The sequence below is a fragment of the Gadus chalcogrammus genome, chromosome 10 (assembly GCF_026213295.1).
Source record: "Gadus chalcogrammus isolate NIFS_2021 chromosome 10, NIFS_Gcha_1.0, whole genome shotgun sequence".
Classification (NCBI taxonomy): Eukaryota; Metazoa; Chordata; class Actinopteri; order Gadiformes; family Gadidae; genus Gadus; species Gadus chalcogrammus.
Window position 1 is genome coordinate 18,719,398 of NC_079421.1, and position 24,627 is coordinate 18,744,024.

At 41.6% G+C, this 24,627-nt stretch overlaps 4 protein-coding genes across 4 annotated transcripts; 1 reads left to right on the plus strand and 3 right to left on the minus strand.

The window, feature by feature from the left end:
- Positions 1 to 47: 47 nt before the first annotated feature.
- psmd10 (proteasome 26S subunit, non-ATPase 10) lies at positions 48 to 4,240 on the minus strand. Its single transcript, XM_056600990.1, has 5 exons — positions 4,009 to 4,240; positions 3,802 to 3,900; positions 2,932 to 3,078; positions 1,076 to 1,242; positions 48 to 826 (listed from the first exon to the last, which is right to left on the minus strand). The coding sequence occupies exons 1-5, from the start codon at positions 4,120 to 4,122 to the stop codon at positions 673 to 675; spliced, it is 681 nt and encodes a 226-aa protein (XP_056456965.1). The 5' UTR covers positions 4,123 to 4,240; the 3' UTR covers positions 48 to 672.
- A 90-nt stretch (positions 4,241 to 4,330) lies between these two features.
- Positions 4,331 to 6,883, plus strand: nxt2 (nuclear transport factor 2-like export factor 2). Its single transcript, XM_056600991.1, has 4 exons — positions 4,331 to 4,464; positions 4,595 to 4,681; positions 4,811 to 4,955; positions 5,427 to 6,883. The coding sequence occupies exons 1-4, from the start codon at positions 4,450 to 4,452 to the stop codon at positions 5,609 to 5,611; spliced, it is 432 nt and encodes a 143-aa protein (XP_056456966.1). The 5' UTR covers positions 4,331 to 4,449; the 3' UTR covers positions 5,612 to 6,883.
- Positions 5,618 to 15,180, minus strand: acsl4a (acyl-CoA synthetase long chain family member 4a). The gene is made up of 15 exons (XM_056600988.1): positions 15,084 to 15,180; positions 13,408 to 14,006; positions 13,126 to 13,303; positions 12,708 to 12,817; positions 11,594 to 11,732; positions 10,927 to 11,077; positions 10,499 to 10,622; positions 10,146 to 10,217; positions 9,849 to 9,988; positions 9,371 to 9,543; positions 8,693 to 8,767; positions 8,342 to 8,530; positions 8,028 to 8,142; positions 7,349 to 7,506; positions 5,618 to 7,057 (listed from the first exon to the last, which is right to left on the minus strand). The coding sequence occupies exons 2-15, from the start codon at positions 13,762 to 13,764 to the stop codon at positions 6,900 to 6,902; spliced, it is 2,139 nt and encodes a 712-aa protein (XP_056456963.1). The 5' UTR covers positions 13,765 to 14,006; positions 15,084 to 15,180; the 3' UTR covers positions 5,618 to 6,899.
- A 4,969-nt stretch (positions 15,181 to 20,149) lies between these two features.
- Positions 20,150 to 24,627, minus strand: eif4ebp3l (eukaryotic translation initiation factor 4E binding protein 3, like). Its single transcript, XM_056600319.1, has 3 exons — positions 24,273 to 24,627; positions 22,350 to 22,526; positions 20,150 to 20,723 (listed from the first exon to the last, which is right to left on the minus strand). The coding sequence occupies exons 1-3, from the start codon at positions 24,397 to 24,399 to the stop codon at positions 20,695 to 20,697; spliced, it is 333 nt and encodes a 110-aa protein (XP_056456294.1). The 5' UTR covers positions 24,400 to 24,627; the 3' UTR covers positions 20,150 to 20,694.

A 24,627-nucleotide genomic window follows, 5' to 3' on the forward strand; every position in this document is an offset into this window, starting at 1 on the left:
AAATTCCAAAAATGTGGAATTGGTGTATCATGATAAAAATGACGCTAGACTCAAGGAAAAAAAAGAGTATACTGCTTTTTTAATCACAGACGGGGAAATATGATTTGTATCGTCAGCTTCGTAAGTATATCTAGCCAATGCTCAATGACTAGAGTTAATATTGTGGAATCAATAGCGGAAAACAAACGACTGAACTTTTGGATTAAAGCAGTTATTTGAAACATTATCCAGTGAAAGCCAGGGGACAAGCAATTTATTGACAGGAAAATGTTCAAAGCAGGTTAATCAGTAGAAAAATAGAAGTCATGGAGCAAACATTGCACTATGGTATTCGAGATGCACAACTGAATCGAATCGGTATGCATTAAATGTAATGGCTATTTGAATAGTGATATCCCAAAGCAATTTGTATGCCTTTGACTTAATAAAAAATAAAATAAATATTTACAAATGTTTTTAAACCAATCAGTTGCTTGTGGATTGACTGCTGTAGTAGGCTGTTCATAAATTATCATCTTAAATGTTAATGGTTCTTTCGAGGGAAGGCTGGCGAGAGTGAACATTGGCCTAAAGTTCCATTAAGCCTCTCGCATCCTTCACCTGTTATTACAACGCTGCGATGGAAGTGAAATCCTGACTGTATAATAGGAAGATTATGGCTGCGGGGAGGCCTCATCCTTCAACCAGGCGCTGGAGCATGGCGCCCACGCCACCCCTGGCCATCTGGACGGGGGTCTTCTCCTCCTTGTTCTCAATGTAAATACTGGCGCCGTGCCCCACCAGTAGCTTAGCAGCTTCAACGCGCTCTTCGTCACACGCCAAGTGGCTGGGAAATAAAAAAAGCTAATTATTATTATGATCAAATGAACAAAGAAGTTTTAGAATAACAAATGCGAAACACAGCTGTAAGACTTCTAAAAAGGTAGGGCACATTGAGGAAGCATAGCTTAAGAACGAGTTTAATTGCCATTAATGATGGCCGCTTATGTTCAATTAATCTGCATACGATAAAACGTAAAAGGCATATTTCATGTTCTACAGCCACAGAATATCAACCAAGCTCAGGTTCCCTTACAGCGGTGTGTTTCCCTCAATGTCCTGGATGTTTGTGGAGGCACTGTGCTCTAGAAGCAGTGTGATGAGCCGGCAGTTGCCCTTAGAAGAGGCTCTGTGGAGGGGAGTGGAGTGCAGCTTGTCTGTGGCGTTGGGATCTGCTCCGTTCTCAAGCAGCGCCAGGGCTATCTGTAAGGAATAGTATAATATACATCTATTGATACACTTAAGACATATCGTCCGCCATGGAACCTGGGGTCTTTGGGTGTTTTGGGCCTTCTCAAGCAGCACCGGGGCCATCGGTAAGTCGGTAAGAATGAGTGTCACTGAAAATACCTACCTAAGTTACAGCTACAAAACAATTAAATGTATTATTTAGGTGATAGGGTGACTTGAATATATTGTAGTCTAAAAATATTTTACGACCAGGTGACATGGAGATGGCTTGTAAGTTACAAGCCATTTCTTTATCACACCTGGTGGTTGCATGAACATTATCGGCCAGACCTAGTTCCAAATTTCTAAGAAACATTTCCCCTCAGTTTCGGTTGAGATTTCCTGACAACACCCCCGTGTGTGGGCCACTTGCCATGACAATCCCTCCTGTGACGTAGCCCAGCTCTTTGGAAGCCCCTTCTGGTTATCTAAATCACACTCAACTATTCTTTATTATATATGAAAACATTTGAATCATTTCTGCTTTTTGAGTCACAGGGAAATCCCACTGTAAGAAATGATACTATGGCTACTGTTGTACTGTTTAACTTGAGCTTTCAGCTTGCAGTAAATTCCAATTCCAAAATAATTTATAAAAACAATCCATCATGAAATATCCCCTTTTACCTTCCACCCCACACAAAATGATGGGTCATCACTTCAGAAGAACATACCGTTCAGGGGTGTGGCTTCCTTATCTGACCAAATTTGAGGCATTAACACATGGAATGATATAACTGTATTTCCTACAGTCAAGTCAGGTGCGTGAAATGCATCAATTCCTAAATAGTTCATACATCATTGGATTTTTTGTTGGTGATACTCAACCACAATGGGAGGAAAAAAGAGTTGTAATACTGTAAATGAGTAAATCGAGATAAATATATCGTAACCTTGCCTATAAAAACGTACTTTGGCCAAGTCTTGCATGAAAAAATGCTTGGTAGTCTACAACCCAACTATAATGATGTCATTACGGGGAGACAATTAATTACTCAGCAATTACCAAAGAAACATTACTGCCAACGTAATAGCTAACATTTCAATGGTCCGAAAAGGGCAGGGTACATTACGATGTGACGTCACGATGAACAAGCCCTATGGTACGCCCATAGGGAGGGTGGAGCAGTGAGGGATATGCTCCGCATGAAGAAAGTTCAATGTATTTAATCTGCATGATCATGTCGACCTACATCAATACCTTTTTATTTTTAGATGCTTAATAAATGATTTAGGTTTGTTTTTTTATACATAGAGTATAGTGTTGCACGGTATACCAATACTAGAAAGGTATCATGATACCCTCACGCAAAAAATGATACGATTCCCCCTTTTTTTAGTATCGATACTTTTATTAAAAAAACATTCTCTGTCTGTGCAGCGAGCGTGTGAGAGTGTGACGCAACGAGACGGGGACAGGTTCGGAAGCGCTTGCCGTCATTCCTTGGCTTGTGGACAAGAAATATGAAACGAATGTGGTGTAGCTTATTAGCCAACCTTTTTTCGAGTCATAGCGACTTCTGATACGATTCACCACATGGTTAGTAGAGAAGCAACTCAGAAAAGCAGAGGCTTCATTTTGTGGTGTCTCAATAGGACTGGAGAATATATTAAAATGGTGTAATTTCCTAGAAGAGAGATATGAATGAGATTTGATCTTACCTCATATCTGTCTTTAGACGATGCGTAGTGCAAAGGGGTGCAGCCATTCTGATTGACGGGGTTCAGCTGAGCACCTTTGGATATCAGGGCCTTCACAATGTCCTCTCTGCCTGCTGAGGCTGCTATGTGGAGAGGCGTCCAAGAAGCCTAGGAATTGCCATAAACTTCAACAACACCACACTGGTCTTACACTGTTGAACTTGACTTCTGTTTTTTATTAAGTTGTTTAGACAAGTGACCAATCCTTAATTCAAAAGCAAGCGTGTTCTTAGACGGTATTCAATCCTATCAGGGTATAATAAAACTCATTGCCGTTTATAATGTGTTTATTTAGATAGGGTTATGATAGACAGGTTGGACCTTCCAAGAACAGCTCTAATCTACGGCTCAACACTGCCACCATTGGTCGAATAAAAGACACGCATGCAATTTATTTTCTGGAGGAAAAAATAATAATAAGGTAGTAGTTTGTTTGAGTGCGTGTCTAAAATTCGGACACTTTATTGGAAGCCAAAGGTAAATCCGATCTCTTAAATTATTCTGTCGGTGAAATTTTGAAACGGCAAAGACATTGTATTATACCATTGTAGGACAGAAGGCCGTCTAAGGACAACAATCAAGCTTTGGAATTGACTGAGAATTGTGTTCTAGAACTAACGGTTTGCAAAATACTGTCAGTTCTCAATAGAGCTAGATCTCACCCAGTGATAGCGATTATTAGAAGCAGGTTAGCTACTTACAAAGAAGATAAATACATTAACCAGTAATAACATTGCAAATCAGTCAACAAAAACGTATTGGTTTAAGTAATATACAATTATTCGCTTAAGAATACCCATGTTGCATATTGAGAAATATCTGGAACATTACATCATCTGGTAGATTCACTTCAACTCCCAGATCAAGAAGATACTGCACAATATCGTTGTGGCCCGCAGAACAAGCCCAGTGAAGGGCGGTTCTCTGGCCCTGAAAAGCACAACGATATTTTGATTACATTCAAACTTCCGATATATCAAAGAAGAAAATAGCAAACCATGTTATGGATGGGAGTCGAACGATGACTTGTACAATTACCTGGTCCGTTTTGCAGGCGAGTGTTTTATCTGTTATGATGCATTGCCTTATTTTGTCCATGTGTCCTTCGTAGGCATGATTACAAATGTCCACATTTGATACTGAACCAGCCATCGCCAAGTATGTGTATGCGTTAAATCAAACTATGCAGATACTATAACATAACGTGAACTACGTGAAGCATAAAATATGAGCGATGACCTCGGAAGTGAAAAAATCTGTTTCCGTTCAGGTACACAACTTTTCTCTGCCTTCAAAGTAAAATACCCTCCCTGCTTCGCCACCGGCCGAGAAACAATTCGATGCGTCTAAGACTTTTAATTTGAATACAAGATTGTGGTGCTCTGGATGTAGTATGCTTTGCAGATTGTGGTTGTTGTTTCTCAATTGGAAGAAAGAAACAACCCGTCTCTTGAAGAAAAACATTGAAAGTCTGAACTCATGGCGTCTACACTGGTAACGTTAAATGAATTTTCTCGCAGTCGGAGTGTCTGTTTGGTTCAACATACAGAAGTCAAGCTAGCTAAAACCAAAAAGGCTAATACACATGCATTAATAAAACACATTTTACCAATCCTCATGGCAGGACTTCAAAACACATGCTGACCAGTCATGCAGGTATGCGGAGGAATTCGTCAACATTTATTATGACTGCATGGATAAAAAAAGGAGGGTGAGTTGTGGGCTTTTTCTTATCTACGACCAGTTGCTAAAACATCCTTGAGCCGACTCGCCTTGGTGGTCGGAAGTTCGGAACATGTGCATATATTAACTATTTGGATTTGTTTTTGGTTCAATACAGAATCTAACCCGCCTTTACCTGGACAAATCCACCCTGGTGTGGAATGGGAACACAGTTTCGGGCCAGGATGCATTAAACGAGTTTTATGAGACCCTTCCATCAAGCGAGTTCCAGGTTTACACACTGGACTGTCAGCCCGTCCATGGTGAGATTATTATAAAAATGTTGCTGAAATCAGTTGAACTTAGTTTTAAGGAATATTCAACACATGTTGAATATTATACGCCTGTATAAAGGCGTATATACGTTCGGTGTATGAACCGCAATCACTCGCATCGCAAAGACAGAGTGATCACATCGATTATTTACCCTACTTCACTACAATTACTTAATTACACATTACCTAATTAGGTAATTGCACATTACCTAAATGTGAGTTATTCATTTTGGTTAAACTTGCTGTAGCTACATTACCATAACCACCATTGGCTTTACAGTAATTGACGGACCAGGTATTTTTAATGGTCCATCAATTTACACTATAGTTGTCCATTTCATAATGGTAACATTCACTTTGGCACTCATTCTGAGTGTATACAGTGTCAACAGCCTACAGGTGTTTAAGTGCAGTCAACAGCCTACAGATGTTTTTTAGTTAACTTTTTTCTATTTACAGAACAAGCTACCCAGGGCCAGACAACGATATTGGTGGTGAGCTGTGGAGTTGTTAAATTCGAGGGGAACAAACAACGTTTTTTCAACCAGAACTTTCTGCTAACAGCGCAGGCTACACCGAACAGTGAGCAGCCTGTCTGGAAGATTGCCAGTGACTGTTTCCGTTTCCAAGACTGGCAAAGCTAAACTTTTCCTGGAACATTTTTATTTTCTCCCTTCTCTTGGATACCCCCAACCCCCACCGTAGGGCTCAACATACATTATGCCTTTTTATTTTAAATAAAATAAGCCACAAAACCGTTTACAAAATGACATTTATTTACCACGTTCTGAACAAAGCATGGGCCTCTAATGACGGCATACATTTAACAGCACAGCACAACCCATTTGAAAATGACTGATTTTATGTACCAATTCGGTAGACATTAAATGTCTTTATTGAATCGTATACCATAATGGCAGCATTTCTGAGACCGAAATAGTCTTCTAATTGAGGTATAATATGCATAAAGCTGTAACGTTATACCAGTTACCACTGTAGCTTATGCCAAAAACAAGAATCACATGCGAATGGTTAACCTCGGAGTGCTTATACTTAAATAAATAATTTTAAGAGAAGCTTGGCAAAACAGTTAAACGGATGTACTTTATTCATAAATAGCCCACTATTGGCCAAGTTCATATATTAAAACATTAATCTTCCTGAGTCCTGTTGAATCCTATACATTTGGTTGGACATTTCCAATGCATTAGGACAAAAACAATGCTTAAAGCAACTTCATGTTTGGCAAGGGAAACACAACTGGAAAGCATGGAGAGGAGACATGAGCCTACCTGACCAATGCTGAATTTACAAGTACTGACAGTAAGACGGTATTTTCCTTAATCCCTTGTTAACATGACATGTCTTTTGAGCCTGTCTTGTAGCATGGGTACGATTGCAACATTACATTTTTGGTAACTTAGTGCAACCTACTTCTTCATGACTAAACATGGGCACTACTGCTGACAAAAAAGGCACAGTAACGTCAACAATCCACCACAGCAAGAGCAATGGACACCTTGAATTTAAATGTAGGGATGGCGTGAATATCTAAATGGAATAAGTTATAACGGTTAAGCAAAAAGCTACACACAAAAATTTAAATAACTTGACGTTAGTTAAAAAGATTTTCTTCAAAGGATGGCAGTTCAGTGCTGTCATCTGATATCCTTCGATATGAACAACTGGTTCTGTTGGGATCTAGTTTACCGGGAAACCTCTCGAAACTAGTTTACCTCAAATCACAACATCGAAGAGCAGCACTGCTTATCGAGCGACCACTTCTACCTACAGAGTGAGCTTTTTACGTTTTTCTGTTCCACACAAATGGCTGAAGACCTGAAAGGCTCTTTTGAAATATTATGTACATGAAATTAGTGGCATTATGGCATCAGAGTTGCTCTGCTGGAGATGAGGGGGAGAGTGGCACACCTATTTACCCCCATACATTCTCTCTATCTGGTGGAGATAGTGGTTCTTCAGCTCTTTTCTCTTCAGCTTGAAGGCGTCTGTGACCAGACCCGTTTCTGGGGTCCATGGCTCAGGACTCAGGTGGACCTTCATGGGGGTCTCGAATCTTTGCATTTTAACTAGTTGGAGGAGAAGAGGATATATAGAGTGAGGGTTGGGTTCAGTGATGTTCATCTACACCTGTCACACATGGCTTTGACTTGCATATTGTTTCCAAAGCACTTTTGTTTCCCTTTATCAAAAAGGCACGGGCAAAGCTGTGTAGCTTTAACCACACTTGTGGAAAAGGTACAACCGAGGAAATGGCGTCTGATAGAAGCGCAAAACCTCTGCAGCTAGCCAAGCATTATGGATCATTGGTCATTCTGCAACATTTAAGAAAATGACAAATTATCTCTTATTTATCTTACTGGAAGCGGCAACCTTCTTGATCTCATTCAAAACATGTCTCTCCATGTCTGGATGGGTGCAGATCTCCTCCCAGTTTCCTACGATGCCTCTTTGCATGGCGAGTGCAGTCAGCTGCTTCTGGTTGGGCACCACAAAGCTGATGACGTAGTTCTGGTCACTGAAAATAAACAGATCATTACATTTTTATATCTAATGCATCAAGGTTTTGCATAGGGATGCCCCCGGCTGGTAGACTGATCTATCCAGCATACAACTAGTAATGTCACTAAGTTCCAGTGCATAACGGATTTTAAAACGGCTAATCAAACTAACAGCTGGTGGTAAAATAGGGGCCCTTTAACAGTGGTATGCGGGATACCGGGTACCTTCGTGGGAATGTATAACATTAACCCCTGGTGTATGTCTGGTGCGGGCAGATGTGTTTTTTACTTTTTGTGTGACAAAAAAATAAGATAAAATCAGTATACAGTATATATTCCATTGTATATTGTTCGAAATAAATAATCAAATCATGTGAGACACACCAATATTAGGTGTTCAAAAGGATATCGAGTTTGACCTCTTTGCCGAACCAAGTACATAGTCTTATGAGGTAGAGGTGGATTCATTTGGCAAAACATCATTGAGGCAGGCTGTTATGGCACGGCAGTTCCTTGGACGATCAAGAAGTTAACTGACCTGTTTGCGTAAGCACAGATGTTGTCTATGAGGGAACAGTTCTTCAACACCGACTCCACTTTGCCCAGAGATACGTACTCCCCTGCTTGCAGCTTGACCAAGTCCTTTTTACGGTCTATATGGAACAACACAATTGCATTCATCGCACGTTACCACTTGTGGTGGAGATGAGAGCCGCATGAACGTCATAAGTGAGTACTTAAAACTGAATGGCTGTTGAAAACGAAGCATCAATGGCATGTTCCCGTCATCTGAAAGAGCACATGGGGAGCCGTAGAGAGCCAGGGGGACGGAAAAACCCAATTCACACATACCCACTATCTGGAGGCAGCCGTCAGGGTGGATTTCCCCCACATCCCCCGTGCAGAACCACCGTTGGCCATTCTCGTCAACGAAGAAGTCCTGATCGCCGTTCTCGTTCCTGTAGTAACCCATGGTTACGTTGGGCCCACCGATCAACACCTCCCCTCTGGGGTGCGGCATGTCCTTTTTGGTGTAGCCACCTGTTAAAAAACAATTAATAAAGTAACTGGTATGTGGGCCTGGAATTCTATGCATGCAAGTAATGTAATTTGTGTAATGTACTACTTGAGTCGTTAAAGGCATGCGGTGTCTACGGTAATCATGTGAACCCTCATGTGACCCTTTGTGTATCTTCTCAATACCTTCTGCCCAGTCTCGGAGTCGGACCTCACAGCATATGAGAGGAGAGCCCACTCGACCGGTGCTGATGTCTGCAACTATACAATAAAGAAAAACACAACGTCTTGGGTTTTTAGAAACATTACCACCACACTCATAATCTTCTGCTTGATTTCCAACCCAAAAAGGTTCTTGGTTCGAACCCCCATGTTCACAGTCTACCCGTTGGCATCTTTGAGCAAGGTGCCTAACCCCTACCTGCTGCTTAATTACAGCATCAATTTGGTTGAAAGCATATTCAAATTACCAAACATTTTAATAGTGTTTGGAGTGTGTGTGTAGTGGAGTTTTTTGATAAATGGCTTAGGCAGCCTCACTTGGCCCAAGTCAGGTTGATTGGATTCTAGGGTTGGGTGAGGCTGCATGCCTGTGGTGCATTCAGTAATAAAGACAAGCAGGTTTAACAGCCGCCATCACACATGCATGAAACACTATAACCCTCAAATTAAAGGCTTTTATTGGCGCGATGCTAAGGTGTTATTGAATGCACCACAGGTATGCAGCCAAACCAAGCCCCAGATTCCAATCAAGCTGACTCAGGCCAGGTATGGCTTCTTAAACCATCCCACACGGTCAACATGGAGGGGAATGCGATATATTCCTGAACGACATAATTTCACCAAGATCTAAAAGAGGCTCACCCTCTGTGATAGTTCCTGCTCCACAGGTCTCGGTGAGGCCGTAGCCTTGTCCCACGGGACAGCAGAAACACACGTTCATGAAGCGCTGGGTGACTGTGGACAGGGGGGCCCCGCCCGATAGCATCATCCGCACGCGCCCCCCGAGCAGTCTGCGCACTTTCTGGAACAGCAGCCTGTGGAGACGTACGAGAGGCTGAGTGGCTGAGTGGCTCTGGAGAACATGCTTCAACAGCAACCTTTTGTTTATACAGGGCACTACGTGTTTGTGCATAGGTGCATTAATTTATGCATGGCTCTGGCATTTGTTTATATGTATGCACACAAGTCATTGGTAGGCCCACAGGCTGGACTTAATTGCCGGGGCAACAGTATAATTAGAGTCAAACACAGATGTAGGTGTGTGTGTGTGTGTACAGTAGAAACGGTGGAAATACCATCTACTGAATGTTAATTGGAACAATAATGGTTGGGTGCTTACGCATTGCAGAGGGGTGCATCATAGCCCCTCCTGATCTGCTCCAGTTTGTAGTTGTATCCCAGCGTGAACAATGTGCGCTGAATGAAGCTCATCTCCTGCACTTTACTCATGACGTTCTTATTGATGCGATCCATGATCTCCTGGTGAGGAGCAAAGATAAACAGGGATTAGAGATGGTCTTCACCCCGGGTGAGCAGGACGAGAGGAGAACAGCTCAGGAGGAGAAGGTAAGAGGAGCACTGACGGAGGGAGGACGTGGATAACACAGATGGTGGTCAATACGTAAGGGCTTCTTACTGGTACTGCAGCCATCAGGGTCGGCTTGAGGACGGACGAGTCTCCCTTGCTTCCCTTCTTTATCTTGGTGGACTAGATATGAAGAACGAAAACGAAAATGTAAATGATAGTATGTAATTGTCATTTAAAATATTCATCCTTGAACAACTCTTTTTCTGCTTTGGGATCAAAATGAATCGTGTCCAGGGACAAGGGACAGGGTTCGAAAATTATCCTTGGCTAGAACCGTTTCACGCACTGTTACGGTTCTCTGCATTCACTGTGACAAAAATAAATCACAAATCTGCTTGTGATTATGATAGTAGTAGTAGTATAAAACATGCATCATTGGAGAAGTGGGACAGCGGGGTTACCTGATCCGACAGTGTCTGTGGGGAAGAGTAGCCGATTCTACACCCGTACGTCAGGCAGGAGATCTCCGCAGTCATTTCCAAAACGTGAGCCAGGGGCAGGTAAGCAATGTATGTATCCTTGGGCCTGGTAGGCAAAGAACATCCATTGTTTTCCCTTGTCAACAACATCATTTGTATACCTCGTCAAAAACAAAGCAAATTTACTTAACCCAAATGCTAACTATATGCAAACAGCATTGTTCAATATTTGGAACGGTCAAAAACACATGAGGCTTTCTGAGAAATGGTTGTGAAACATGTGATGCATGCTTTGTTTGCGTTCCCTGGGATGAAGCTGCGGGCACGAGTGAAAATGTTGAAATTGCGAAAAACTTAAAATTTAATTTGACAGACGATTAGACATGATCGCAAAATCCCCCTATTCTCACCCGAGGCCAGGAATACGTTCGCACTGGCCGGTCATGCCGGCGATGATGTTACGGTGGATGATCATCACGCCCTTGGGCCTCCCGGTTGAGCCGCTGGTGTACATCACCATGGCCAGGTCAGACGGCTGAGGCTGCACCACCGGCATAATTACTGGAAGACAGTGTCATCGATATTAAATTGAAGACAGGGGGTAGGACAGTAGCCTATTAGGTGAGAGTGTCCAACTGTTCTTTGAACCCCAATGTCTGCAGTCTACACAGGGAAGGCCTAATGCCAGATGCCCTAACTCCTACCTGGCAGGCATCTAAAAAAATTCACTCTGACTGCTTAATGTGATAATTAAATAGTAAGTAATCTTCAGAAGTACCCTTACAACTAAAATGAATGTCTAGTCTGCATCAGCTGAGGCTAGGAAGTATCACTTCTAGTATCACTGCACTGCTTGAATTGCTTCCCTTTTTACTAAATATAAGTTGGCACTTTTGCAGAAAAATAACATTTCAACTAATGATAATAACGATAAATTAAATGTTACAGAAGGCTGTCAACACATCTCTGTAATGAGGTACACTCATTTCCATACTGTTTGGGATTATCTGTGTCTCTAGATATATAAGAAAACATAAAAGCCACATAACAGGTAGAAACCTTTGGTCAAATACTCACGGTTTTCAGGCTTTGACCCCAGTTGGCGGACACTCTGCATGCTGTGCATGGTGAGCCCTGCTGGGTAACCTTCTGTGCCCACCATTTTTTGGTCCACGTAAATGATATGCTTCAGCTTTGGGATCTCTGATAGCACATTCTGGATGAAGAGAACAATGGCTTTCACAAATACATGCAAAAATGTGTTGTACATCTATTTGAATGTAAATATCATCTGATCGAAGATAGTCACAATAAAGTGGCCACACTGGCCTGTGGTCATAAAGAGGATCTAGTAAAAACTATTTGTGTCATGCTGGGATGCATCCATTTTCTGACCTTGGAAGTTACATGCATTTGCCTGGGCTAGAAAACACTAGTGAAAACGTATCAGTGGTACTTTCGTCCAAAAACCTACCACAATATTATGGAATTTTAACTCCCTGGCACAGGAAAATTCAAATTTTGTTTGCCCTCTAACCCACTGAAGTTTTTGTGAAATTTTAAGTTAATCGAACTTGAAACATCATTCCTGTGCAGTCACTTCCATTGGTTTTACAAAAACCAAGTAACAAAACCAAGAGAATAGTTTAAGCTCCAGAGCATACAATTATTGCTTGTTACAGTTGACATTGTAATGGTTTTGGATTAGTTTGATTCTATTGATTCTGTTGATTTAAATAATTTGGTGTTATCTCAGCATAAAAGTATATTCCCAAGTTTATATGTCTTATCTATGTCTTTATCCATTTTAAAAGGTTTCAAAGGAGCACTTTAAGTTAGCATTTACCTTAGAGTCTATTTTTGTTTGCATTCATACTTTGTATCTTAATTGTAAAGTTTTTTTTTTTGTTTTTTTTTAATTTTGTATTTTATCCCGTGTTTTTCCATTGCTGCTTGGCTGTTGCATCAAACACGTTCTCCTACAGGGGATTCAAAAAGTTGTATCTAATCTAATATCATTGTCATTATATAATGATATCTAAAAATATATTTTCGCTGCTTCCTTTCCACTGCCATGCTGGTATTCCTAAATGTAATTATTTCTATATAAATATGAGAGGATCATGATGATGTTCAGCTTTTCATGCCACGTTTAGCAATATATCTTAACATTAACCGGCATAGGGCTCACCTTTAGTTTATTCTCCAGTAAGTCAGCGCTGGTCACCAGATGTGTCACTCCGGTCTCGTTCAGGCCAAACGCCACCGCCTCCTCTCCCAGGGTGGCGTAGAACGTCACCACTGTAGCGTGAACAATCAGTCATCAGCTGCAAGGCCTCAATTATGGACGTGTACTGATCATACCATGACTCAAATAAGTTTCTGGAAAGGCCTTCCTCATAATTAAGCTGGTAAACCCATTATTGTTGGTCATCAATGTCACAATGAGCACACTTTACGGCCATAGCCAATGTGGTAATTTCATTAAATCACTTATGAACTAACCCGTGCCTGTGCCCCAACCAAAACTTGTATTAAAAAACACTGATGCAGAGCAGTGTGACTTGGGGGGGTGGGGGGGGTTCAGCGTTGGTTTCAGGGCTACTTACAGGGGAAGTTATATCTGAAGCATGCCTGCGCCGTGATCATCCACTCGGCTCTGGTCTCACAGAAAATAGCCACCGTGCTTTTGGGCTCCTGGCCCAGAGCAGCAAGCCCGCTTCCCAAATGACAGACCATGGTGTCCACTTCCTGGTACGAAAGCCAGCGATACTCACCCAAGATAAGCTGAAAGGAGAAATAAGAATCATCATATTTTAATCTCCAACCCTTTACGAATGGTCAACACTCGGTAAATTGGGGTAAAAAAAAAAAAAAACACAGAGGCCTACCTTTTTGAACACCTTTCCACTGGGTTGGACCTCATTCTCTTTACTCAAAACATCCCTGGTGCCGAGGCAGTCGGCCTGCCCGAAGCGCTGCACGGCGTGCTCAAACAGCTTGGCCAAGGTGTCCTTGCCGGGCAAGTCTTCTCTAGCCAGGGAGTCGAAGTGATCCACGGAGCGGTATGGCCCCTCTCTGTTCCCTGAGGTAGTTCGGGCCTTGATCCGCATGGACCGGGCCTTCTTGGTCCCAGCGTTTGTCATAAAGTACCATGGCAGGAAGGAGATGAGGGAATACAGCCACACCAGTAGATGAACGGGGAACAGCAGGACGAAGTGCAGAGCAGAGCCCACGGACAGACCCATAGCGTTGGCTCTGATGGTCTGGCTGGGTGTGGGGGGGGGGGGGGGGGGGGGGGGGAAGGCGTGAGGTTGGAGGAAAGGGGAAGAAAAGGCAGCTGGCCGACTAGTTTAAGAGGAACTAGTCTAGTTTAGGGGAGATTAACCCTGAGGGAGAAACATGAATAACGTTTGTCCTTGATGTTAAGTCATGTTAAGATCATCAGCTGGGAGGAGAAGATACGATGACCATGGAATCCCATTCACACCTAAAGAAGCAAATACACAAACATGTTAAGACAACAAGAAATAGTAGTACAGTTCAAGAAAGTGATCGGATGAAACTGCAGTCTCTACTCGTCTCCTTTCCAACATTAAAGGTGATAAATGTTACCGATACCTCAGTTCCCCACCTTCCTTTACATACATGTACTGGTCAGAGCTTTGGCCTGCCTATCTCAGGCAAAATTGACTTGAGCTGCTATTCTTTAGTTCTCTATTAAAACGAATGGTTCACTAAACGACAGAGGGATATCATTAAACTAGTCAGCCCAACTGACTTTCAAGAAGATACCCTTGATTATCAGTAAATGATCGTATCATTGCCCCCCCCAATGTCCAAAGCTCATCAAGTCAGACTAATAACAGGGTTGCTAACAAGATATCTCTTTAGGAGTCACCCAACTTGATGGCCGGAGAAAGTACACTCAAATCTTAAAGCACAGGGTGACCTCAAAAGTCAAAATGGATCTTCAAATAAGTCCTCTGATAGCAAGCAATAATTATAATTTAAAAAAAAAAATACTTCCGAGCATACACTGATTGAGGCCGAGACACATGTCAAAAAAGTGATACCAAAATATATAAAGATACATTTTAAACAATTGTTCCGTGCAATAACGACCTGTTAAAATTGATACTTTGTCCTTTGGCGTTGATCTTTGTGTATGCAAATAACCTTTTGAATGGAAACGCTTGTTCGATTAATCCAATGAGTCATTTCCATTCAGCCTTTCTTGTTAAAGTTCTCCAGGATATTGAGTCAGAAAATCAATCCCGGAACTCATTCCGTTTTGATTTAACAGCGTGATAGACGATATGTGTAACGTAAAAGCACCAACCCCTCATCCTGATGCCAGGTGGATAATAAAGCAGGCACACGTTGCTCTCGGAACATAGGTCAGCTAGCAGTGTAACGTTAACAATTACTACACCATGTACCATGTTACTATTGCTCTTAAAGACATACCCTGATGCGAATTTCCAAATGGATCACCATAGTAATACAATTACAATATGCAACTAAATGATAGCCTGTTTGAGTCGCTGGCTTGTCACATCCTTACCTTAGGTAGCCTCAATCCCCGTTTGACAACGTCTCCGCGAGTAGGGAAGAATGACCGAGAGTTACCTCTCCAGCGCCACTGGCAACACGGAACTACTACGTCATCTGATTCCATATTTCTAGACCAATGAGAAAGCGGAGCAGAGCCATCTTCGCGGGGCTGACCATAGGCTGACGACACCGCATACAGTTTTCCCCCCTCCCTTTTTACGCTGCGTTACTATTTGAAGCGATTCTTGCTTTGTACACACTGTGGAACTTATTGAAAAAGAAGCCAGAAGTTTATGCTTAATATTTGCCAAGTCACAAGCAGATACTACTGTGTGTTCACCCTCACTCATTAATTCGTTTTATATAAATATTGATTGTATATTTTTATTGATTTTTATACAAAAAAATTACATCAGAACAGGACAACAAAGATAGCCTCCAAATGTATCCGTTTGCAGCTTTAAATTAAGGAAAATGTAGAATCATACATGTCCCTTTGGTTGATATAGCCTACTCGGAAAAATAAATCCTATATAAGCTATCGAATATATTCTAAACATGCACATCTATTCAAATATTCGTGAGATTAAATGGGTCAGCATCTTCTTCTTTGTCCAGGATTCCTCCAAATGCATAAATTTGCGCATTGACACTGAATTAATTTAGAAATACAACAAGGGGGGTTAATTAGCTAATGAAGTTTTCAAGATATGATCAAAAAAGAAAAAATATAGGCCTACTTTACATGTAGCCTACACTTTAAATTAAAACACAATGAATAGGTAGCATAACAAACAAGACCTTAAGTTCCTTGATCTAAACATTATAAACTATGAGCAATCTGCATAGCCTACAAACCTTTGTAAAAAAGACTATATACATTTAAATTGTCTTCTAAATAATTTGCCAATGGTTGTTATTACTCGATTTCACCTGCAGATGTAGACGTTATCATCATGGAAAATAAATTCGTTTTACACGTTATCAATCTCTGAACGCTGGTTAATTGCCATGTCTCATTCTGTCACATTCAGTTTCAGCGGTGTAGTCTTTTCTAAAGACGCATCATGGCTCGGATGGCATGTTAATGGTTGGTTTGAACACTGATTCAAAGCAACCATTATTGACACTTAAGATAGCCAAGATGAATAGCTATTACTTAGAATAACGTTTAATGTATTTCAGGATAAACAATGGTTATAACATTAAAGATGACCATGATTAATGTATTATTTCAAGCAAATAGGCGTATCTTTGTATTGCTTAATGCCAATAAAGGTGTAATTTTGCTCATCTTAAATTTAAATAAATCATCCTTATGATTATTATGATGATGATGATCATAATTGTGGTGCGGTTCCCCCTCCTGCTCACCAGTTGTCCGGATATAGTTTACGATCCGAATACAAAATTGTCTCTCAAGGAATCTTTTATGAACGTATAGGGCGCGCTCTGGTGGTTGTTGGGGGGTTCCTTCTCTTGGTGAAGACCGACATGCAGTAGGCCTATCACAGTGTTTCAAAAATATATTTTTTTTTTCCTTCCTTCATCAATTATTTTTAAACAGCATTTTATTAACACACATTAATAAGTTAACACATTAACTTATCCATTAAATTTGTAGCAGGCCTATCTATATGTTCAAGTACACATGAGCAGACCACTAGCAATGTTTGAAAACATGTTTGCATAAATTCAGCAGAACGTACAAGTTTGTCAAGAAGGTTGAGTCAAAGTTATATTCACATATTGTGGCCTGGAAGCGTCGTTAGGAGGCTGTATTGTCAAACTGTGATCCTCTGTGTAACTTTCTGTCAATGGTTGACTTGTTAAGCTCATATAGTGGCTTAACGTTCATCGTTAGGATCTGACACTAGATATGATCTATAATTTATGGAAATCGATGTCTGGTCCTTGTTGTTAAACATGTCATAATGTGAAATATAATATGAGATTAGAAAAAGTGTGTGTGTGGGTGTGGGTGGGGGGTGGGGGGGGGGGGGCGCACGTCCCCCCACTGTATGTGGCTATACTACGCGCTTGAATAATCATTGCTGAAACCTGCATTTTTACATACATTATTATAAATCTCAAGGGTGAGAAAATATACATATATATATATTTGATTTTAGTATGGCTATGGTGAACATCACTTGCCTCCCCCATAGTACAGTAGGTTGACACTGCAGAGCATTTCGGGAAACCCCATCCCGGTTCTTACATTCTGTCAAGAGGCACGTGATGTTAAATGAAGACACAGTGGCATGGAGGCTTCCATACCAGTTGCAACGACCAGCAGCTGTCATGGAAACCACTCCCTCTTTTTTGGCAAGGAGATCGGGATATTCTAACGCCACATCCTCGAACAACATGAGACTATCTAACACACACACATTTTTTCAAATTGAAATTCCCGCTGCTCAGACCAGCAAACACAGGCTTGGAGCTCAAAACGCTGTGTGTTAAAACATGATGTGAAACGGAAAGTATCGGACGGGAACTGCCTTAATGGACTGTTACTGTTGATATGTGTCCATGTTTACAGGTATAACATAACATAACATGTATGTCTGAGAACACACACACCCACACCCACACCCACACCCACACACACACACACACACCTCTATTTATACAGTTGCCCCGGTAATTAAGTCCAGTCTGTGAGTCAGTCAGACCTCCGAGAGGTCGGGGGGGGGGGAGATCAGAAATAGAAGCTCTTTCTATTGCTGCAGCCGATGGTGGGGGGCACGCAGAGCCAGGTTTGGGGGAGGATTTGATGCTTACGCAATTAAGACCTGTTTACAGAGGCCAGTCTGGGAGCAACATTTTCCATAACAGAGGAGGGAGCTTTCTGATGGCCGAATAAATCACAGCAAAACAAGGGAAAGGGTGTCCATGAGCACGTGGTGCACACATTAGGCCTACAATCAATAGCACCTAGTGTCTTACAGTGCATGGGCTCCACGCTTGCATAAAACATTAAATGGAGGATGCAAAGTTTACGGAAGACATTATGTGCCTATATAAGATATATAAAATACAAGCATGACATTTCAACTTATAGTCCCAATATATGCTCAACATGCAACAAGTTTGTGTACGTCAGCTTTATCAATGATGTTGTGGTTGTTGAGGGAAAGATGGAAAGAATCAACCAGTGCATCACACAGAAAAATAAAAAGTTAGGTCACTGCCCTTTTGATGAGGGGTTTAGGTGGCCTATGTATTTTAATACCTGCGTATATGGTTATAGGAAAAATAACAGGTGCACTTCAAGGTGTATTGTGTATACACAATGAATCATATCATTTGGCTGAAACCTGTTAGTTCTAAAATCACTTAATACAATCTATTAGAATTGTGCATTTGTTGCAATTAAACAGAACAATTGTGTTGCACATGTTCCTGGGAAATTGGCATTAGACAACTAGACATGATTTAAAATGGAGCACAAACTTGCAAAACAATGAAGTGGAACACAAATTCCATACATGTTCCTTGAAATTGGACCAATTCCCATGATTCATTGCACATTGGCTGTCCATACCATCATCGGCGGGACAAGGGGCTGGAACAGCTGAGCCCTCTGACCCTCATCCCCCATTGTATCTACAGAGAACTGTTTATCAGTTCACAGACAGACAGAGGCTGTCACAGAATGAACGTTGAAACGATCCCAACAATCAAGTTTTTCAACTCACAAATCACGGGCTCAATTTGCTTATAGCACATGCAGCAATGCATAAAAAACAGAACAAAAGTTAATTACATCTTTGTTGTCTAGCCAGTTGCCAAAAGGCCACATGTATTTAATCAGTTTGGAACTACCAAAGTAAGTTTATTTATTATTTCTTGGATTTTGTAAATATTTTTGGGGTGTGGAAATTCCTGAACTCATTCTCTAGAAATAACATGACAAAGAAACCAGGTTTGAAGGTTATAAAAGGTAAGTAAATATTGCATAAACTAAAAGTGGTCACTTGTCAATAGAGCTATACAGACATGTGACTGAGTACTCTAAATGCAAAGGACTCTGAATGGCATCCATGAGGCCCTATGACATGAACAGTTGGGCAAAACTGGTGGAAAGTATTAGAGTACTTTACTTGCGTTAAATCCAATTTGTCTGGGTTTAATAAAGTACAATAAGGTAAGTATCTTATAAATTGGCATTTATGTTGATCATAGTTGTATTCAACTAGGGAGTTTAACCAAGTTCTAGACATGCACACCTGCTATTGGTGAAATGTGTTACCCACACTATTAATAAACACACACCGTATGTAAGAATATACCTGAAAGATTTAGGGCTGGTAATGAAAGGTTACTCCTCATTGTCATGTTTGCATGCAAGGGTTGACTAGGGAAGGACATGTGTATCTCAAAGTTAAGGCAACAATTCAATGTCATCACTTCAACCAAAAGCATTTGATAAAAGCTGATATTGACTTCCTGCCAAGATAGCTTTATTTAATTCACAGCCAATCCAAACCCTTGTTTTGGACACACAGCTGAGCCCAGACCTAAATTATTTATGCTGATGTAGAAATTCCTGTTGGGTTTCTTACCATGGGTGAGGTTTTGCAGACATAGAATGCATTGATACAACCTTGTAATGGTATGCACCATACAATGCAAGGGAAGACAACCCCTTACGCATAAAGGAAAAAAAAAAAATCTAAGTGCCACTTACTTTTTCCCATGCAGCCACCATTTTGTTTACAATAATTTGAAAGAGCAATGTCTGGAGAGCTCAAATAGATCCACCCATGGCCCCATCAATCAAGGGATCTTTTCACTACTCAACTGAATTGGCTCTATGGATAAAACGATGGAAGAAAAATCAGGTGGAACGGGCACCGCACAAAAAGGACACGGTACAGGTGCATCCAAAACAAAGAAGAACGAATGACTTAACAGCACAATTGAAGATGTTTTCATTTTTTATTTTGAAATTAATTACAGCAGTTATCCCTCCAACTTCAGCTAATCCTCCCGAATGGCGGACTATGTGGACAGTGGGGGGGCGAGGCGTTGAGGCCGTCACCGCAGCCTTTGACGCCTTGTGATCTACTGTGTGTTCTGCTGGGAGCCCCCCCCCCCCCCCCCGACGACCCCTCTTAGGAAGAAGGGTGGGGAATAGCTGCTGTGGGAATGAGCCACATGCATTGTGATCGATCTAACGTAAATGCTTCTACGAGTGGCGTTCCCTCGCATAAAAAAAAAAACGCAACGTAGAACCGTGTTCTTATTTACAAAAAAACGTTAAAAAATACCATCTGAAAAGAAGGAGAAAAAGAAATAAAGAACCGACTCCCTGGTACAACTTCCTGCTGCCGCTCTGAGGAGTTATCGACCAATCCTTTCATTTCAACAGGAATCATGCGATTGGTTGTTTTATTTTTTTTCTGGGGGTTAGTAGCACCCTAAGTTTATTCTTTTTCCATTATTTTAGTTTCCTTAAATCAGGAGATTTATGTAAAAAAAAGAAACAAGTTGAAAAAAAGTTTACATATATATTTAAAAAATATATATGTATATATTTAACGCATGAGAGTCACTGGAGACCACAGAGGCGCTGGAACAAAAGCACTCTCTCCATGGGAGGTAGAATCGACTCAGATGTCCATCTCGAACTGGTTGTCATCTATGAGAGAAAATGACAAAAGGGGGGGAAATAAACAATGATCATTAGCCATTTAGTTTGGACGAGTATCCACTCCCAGGCAAATAACAATGGATTACATTCATCCAGTAGCATTCAGACTCAGGACATTCGGGAATCAAAGTGTCTTTTGCTCCTCATCACTTTTGAGTTACATTACCTTTTGTGTTTCGAGACTACTGTCTGCCCAAACTAACAACACCAACATTAATCCATGGCATTGTAATATAAGCGCTGGATGTTCAACACCGCCCATGGAAATCGGCATTGATCATAATCAAACAGTGCAGTACAAATTTAATCAAATTACTTAAATTGGCATACGAGATGCAAAATGTATCATTGATTGTACAACTGGTCATGACTTGTAATCTTTAGATGTATATTTATAGTAATACGTGTTTATTATTAGTTAAAGAAAATGCTAAATGTTTCAGATGCCTCATGTTTTGATTAATGACCGTTTGGGTGGAATGTGTACTGCAATTTGCTACTACTATATAACTCGTAAGATTTTCAGGGGAACCAATTATCTTTCCCATTAGGGAACCATTAGCACTAAATCTGTGGTACATTGTTGTTCCAAATGGTCTTGGAAGACAAGATTACCATGCTAGACTCAGTTTTCTTTTTAGGGTTTTTGAAAATCGAAAATGGACTTCAATTATACAGTACTTTTCACACCTGTGACCACTCAAAGTGCTTCACAATAATTGCCTCACCTTCAACCCTTCATACACCAAGTCATGCACATTGGTGCCAACCATGCACAGCATGAGCGACCCCTTCAAGGCAGTTGGGTTTGCCGTCTTTCTCAGGGACCGCACAGACACCAAGCTAGGAGGAGACTGGGATCTAACCAACAACTCTCTGGTTGTCAGACAACCTGCTCAACCTCCTGAGCCACTGCCAAAAAAGGCCCCAGCAAGTATGAGGTCAACAAATAGGCTCAGGGAGGTATAGCTGAGCGAGACGAGATGCATGGTAGGACAAAATCTAAATATTATTACTCGGCTTCGGTTTTAGATCTGTCAAGTTACTTTAAATGCCAACATTACGATAGAAGGTAATTATTTAGCCAACAGACTCTACAGAGACCGCTCTGGCCTACTTTTGAAATTGTTGACAGCAACGTTCATCTCATGAGGGTGACAACCAGTGACATTTGCCCCCAAACTCAACCATATACACTGAAGAACGTTAGCCTGACACAACACAAGCCGAAACGTATACGTCTTGGCAGGTGTGCTGTCCACATACATATAGACCAAAACATTTAGCAACCACTATGAAGCCTTTACCTCTTGTTCAGGACAGTGGCAGTGGTATACGTCTATGTACATGAAGGTAATTCACTACTTACATATCCCTCCCCTGACCAACAGGAAAAACTCAATTGCAGACTTGACCCAGAACAAGGACCTCGTTCCTCAATCTGGTATTCCCGATTCTACCTCTCCCCTGGATATAGACAAGCATGTGTTTTTGCACAATTGAACACGATGCTGAGCCCTATGCTGATCTTGGTCATTTTGCACCCCATATCCATGTGGGGTTCCCTTTAGACCACTGAATACGAGTGCACGTGCGTGTGCTGCACTTATGTACCTGCGATGTCCTTCTCCTCCTCCTCCATCTCCTCTTTGAGGTCTTGCAGTTTTCCAATTGGGTGTGTAGCCGGGACTGTCACTCCTGGGATCTGGGGCAGGCAGCAAGGGGGGGTCTTGGCGATGGGGGAATTTCGGCACTCAAGCAAAAACTTCCTGTCGTAGATGATGCGGGTTCCTGATTTCAAGAAAGTGGAAGGAAGTCTTTTTTTTATGCAAAAATATAAAAAAAAAGACCCCATAGCATTGACATAAGAGGTAATGAAATGGAGCAACATAGTTAGTGAGACCTTTCATACTTTGGTTGACTTGGCTTTGATTTGTTTTGACTCAACGTCGACTAAAAAGGGAAAGTCAAGAGTGCCCAGTGTCATGCAGGCCACGGCCCGATTGGATACCAAACACACCCCGTGCGTTTGGTAGGACGAGGGGGGGCAGCAGTACAGTGCTGGAAGGAGGGGAGGAGGCAAACCGCCACCCTGAGTTCTAGGAAATCTGGGAACATGTTCCTTCTTTGCATCAGACAGAAACGAGATTCGCCCCACACGTGGCAGCTTGAGCGTGCAGCGAGCGACCCTGCTGCAGTAATAACACTGAGCCCAGAACTTTTTTTTACTCAAGTTCGCGTTTGTTGTTTCTCATTTTATAAAAGTCGAACACAGAAGCAGACCGAGTTACATGGGGCAATGCAGGAAGCCAACATTTCAGCTCCCAACAGAAGCAAACTATCCCACTGAAAACACCACACTGCTTGGCTCAATGTGTTGTCTTACAACACATTGAGCCGTTCGTGTTGACCATGGGTGTGGTATATGCATATTGGAGTTGTAGCTACTGAAGTGCAATGTACAGTATCAGTTCTCTATGCTGTAGGAAAAACATGTTATGCAATGGTGGCTTGTGAGCTGCCTGCCCGGGACAAAGGGGGGGGGGGGCACAGAGGGGTTGGGGACAGATGGAATGTAAACTAGCATAAGAAAGCTAGCGGGTAGTAGCAGCCGAGCCTTTAAAATGTGAAGTGACACAATACAGACAGACCCTTATGGTAACTCCCTTATAGGGACGGTATGATGAAACCGCATGCTTGCTTGGCCTCTATTCAGTAACTTACATTGATTAGAAAACCTAATAACGATACGATAGCTCTGCTTTATCAACACAAGCTTATCTCGCTTGAACATATGGATATATAGCATGATTTGGTTTAGCGAGTAATACCATATCTGCTTTTCCTTGTCATTGTGTACTGCTTGGTACATAGTGTTCTTTATCGTAGCTATAACCACGAGTTTTACAGACTGCCGTCAAGGCCAATCACCCGCCTCCTCTTGACAGCTGAGGTAATATGCCCACTCCCAAGTGGAGGTCACAGGGTAGCAGCCAGCTCGTGATCCATGGTGTGTTGTTTACATTACAGTGTATTATCTGAATAAATAGTCCCTGGGATCACATTTTCGCCCCTTTGCATACTAAAAGTGATTCATATTTAGTTAAGCTGACCACCGTTTTTTAAGGCATGCCATACGTTTTGGCACGTAAGGTAAGCACGAGTAAGAAACCTGAAGCCTATACGTGACAACTTGCAAGACGGCCGTTAATCAATCACCATAATTTGTGCATGAGAATTTTTAGTTGCATTTTTCGGATTGGTACAATTGTTTCTTTATCCATAACAGAACGTCATAGCCATAAGAAACATTTGACACAACAGTAACGTTAGAATATATCACGTTGAATATGTGCTGATTGATTTTGTTTTCAAACTATGCCAACTGTGTGTTTGAACAAGCGTGATGGTGAAGTTGTGCAGCACAGCGAGTTCAGCTGTTTGCACGCATGCAAGCGGGCACATCCTCCCCGAACCACGTACACACTTGATCAGGACGAGTAATTAATATGCCAGAATTGCGGTTTAAATGCTTACCTCCAGGCGTAGTAGAGAAAAGGGTCCCGCCGGGTGTCTGGCTGTAGCGGTCGGGCAGTTGAGACCAGTCGTTAAGGGTGAGGATCTTAGTGGGAATGGGGCAGCTTTTATTTGTGTTGGTCGACATGACTATCAGCAGTTGATGGTGGAACCAAAAGTTTTTGAGGGAAAAAAAAGAAACTGGTTTTATTAACCAGTGTGATATAGCGCTTGCTAATTGAATTGCACACAAACTGCGCCAGACAGAAACACCTTCAAATGCCGTCCAAAAATCGTTTGAGAACTGTAGCACAGCCCTTGACCAACTAGCGAGCTAACATGACCATGTGCGTAGAAAAGAAACAGACATATTACA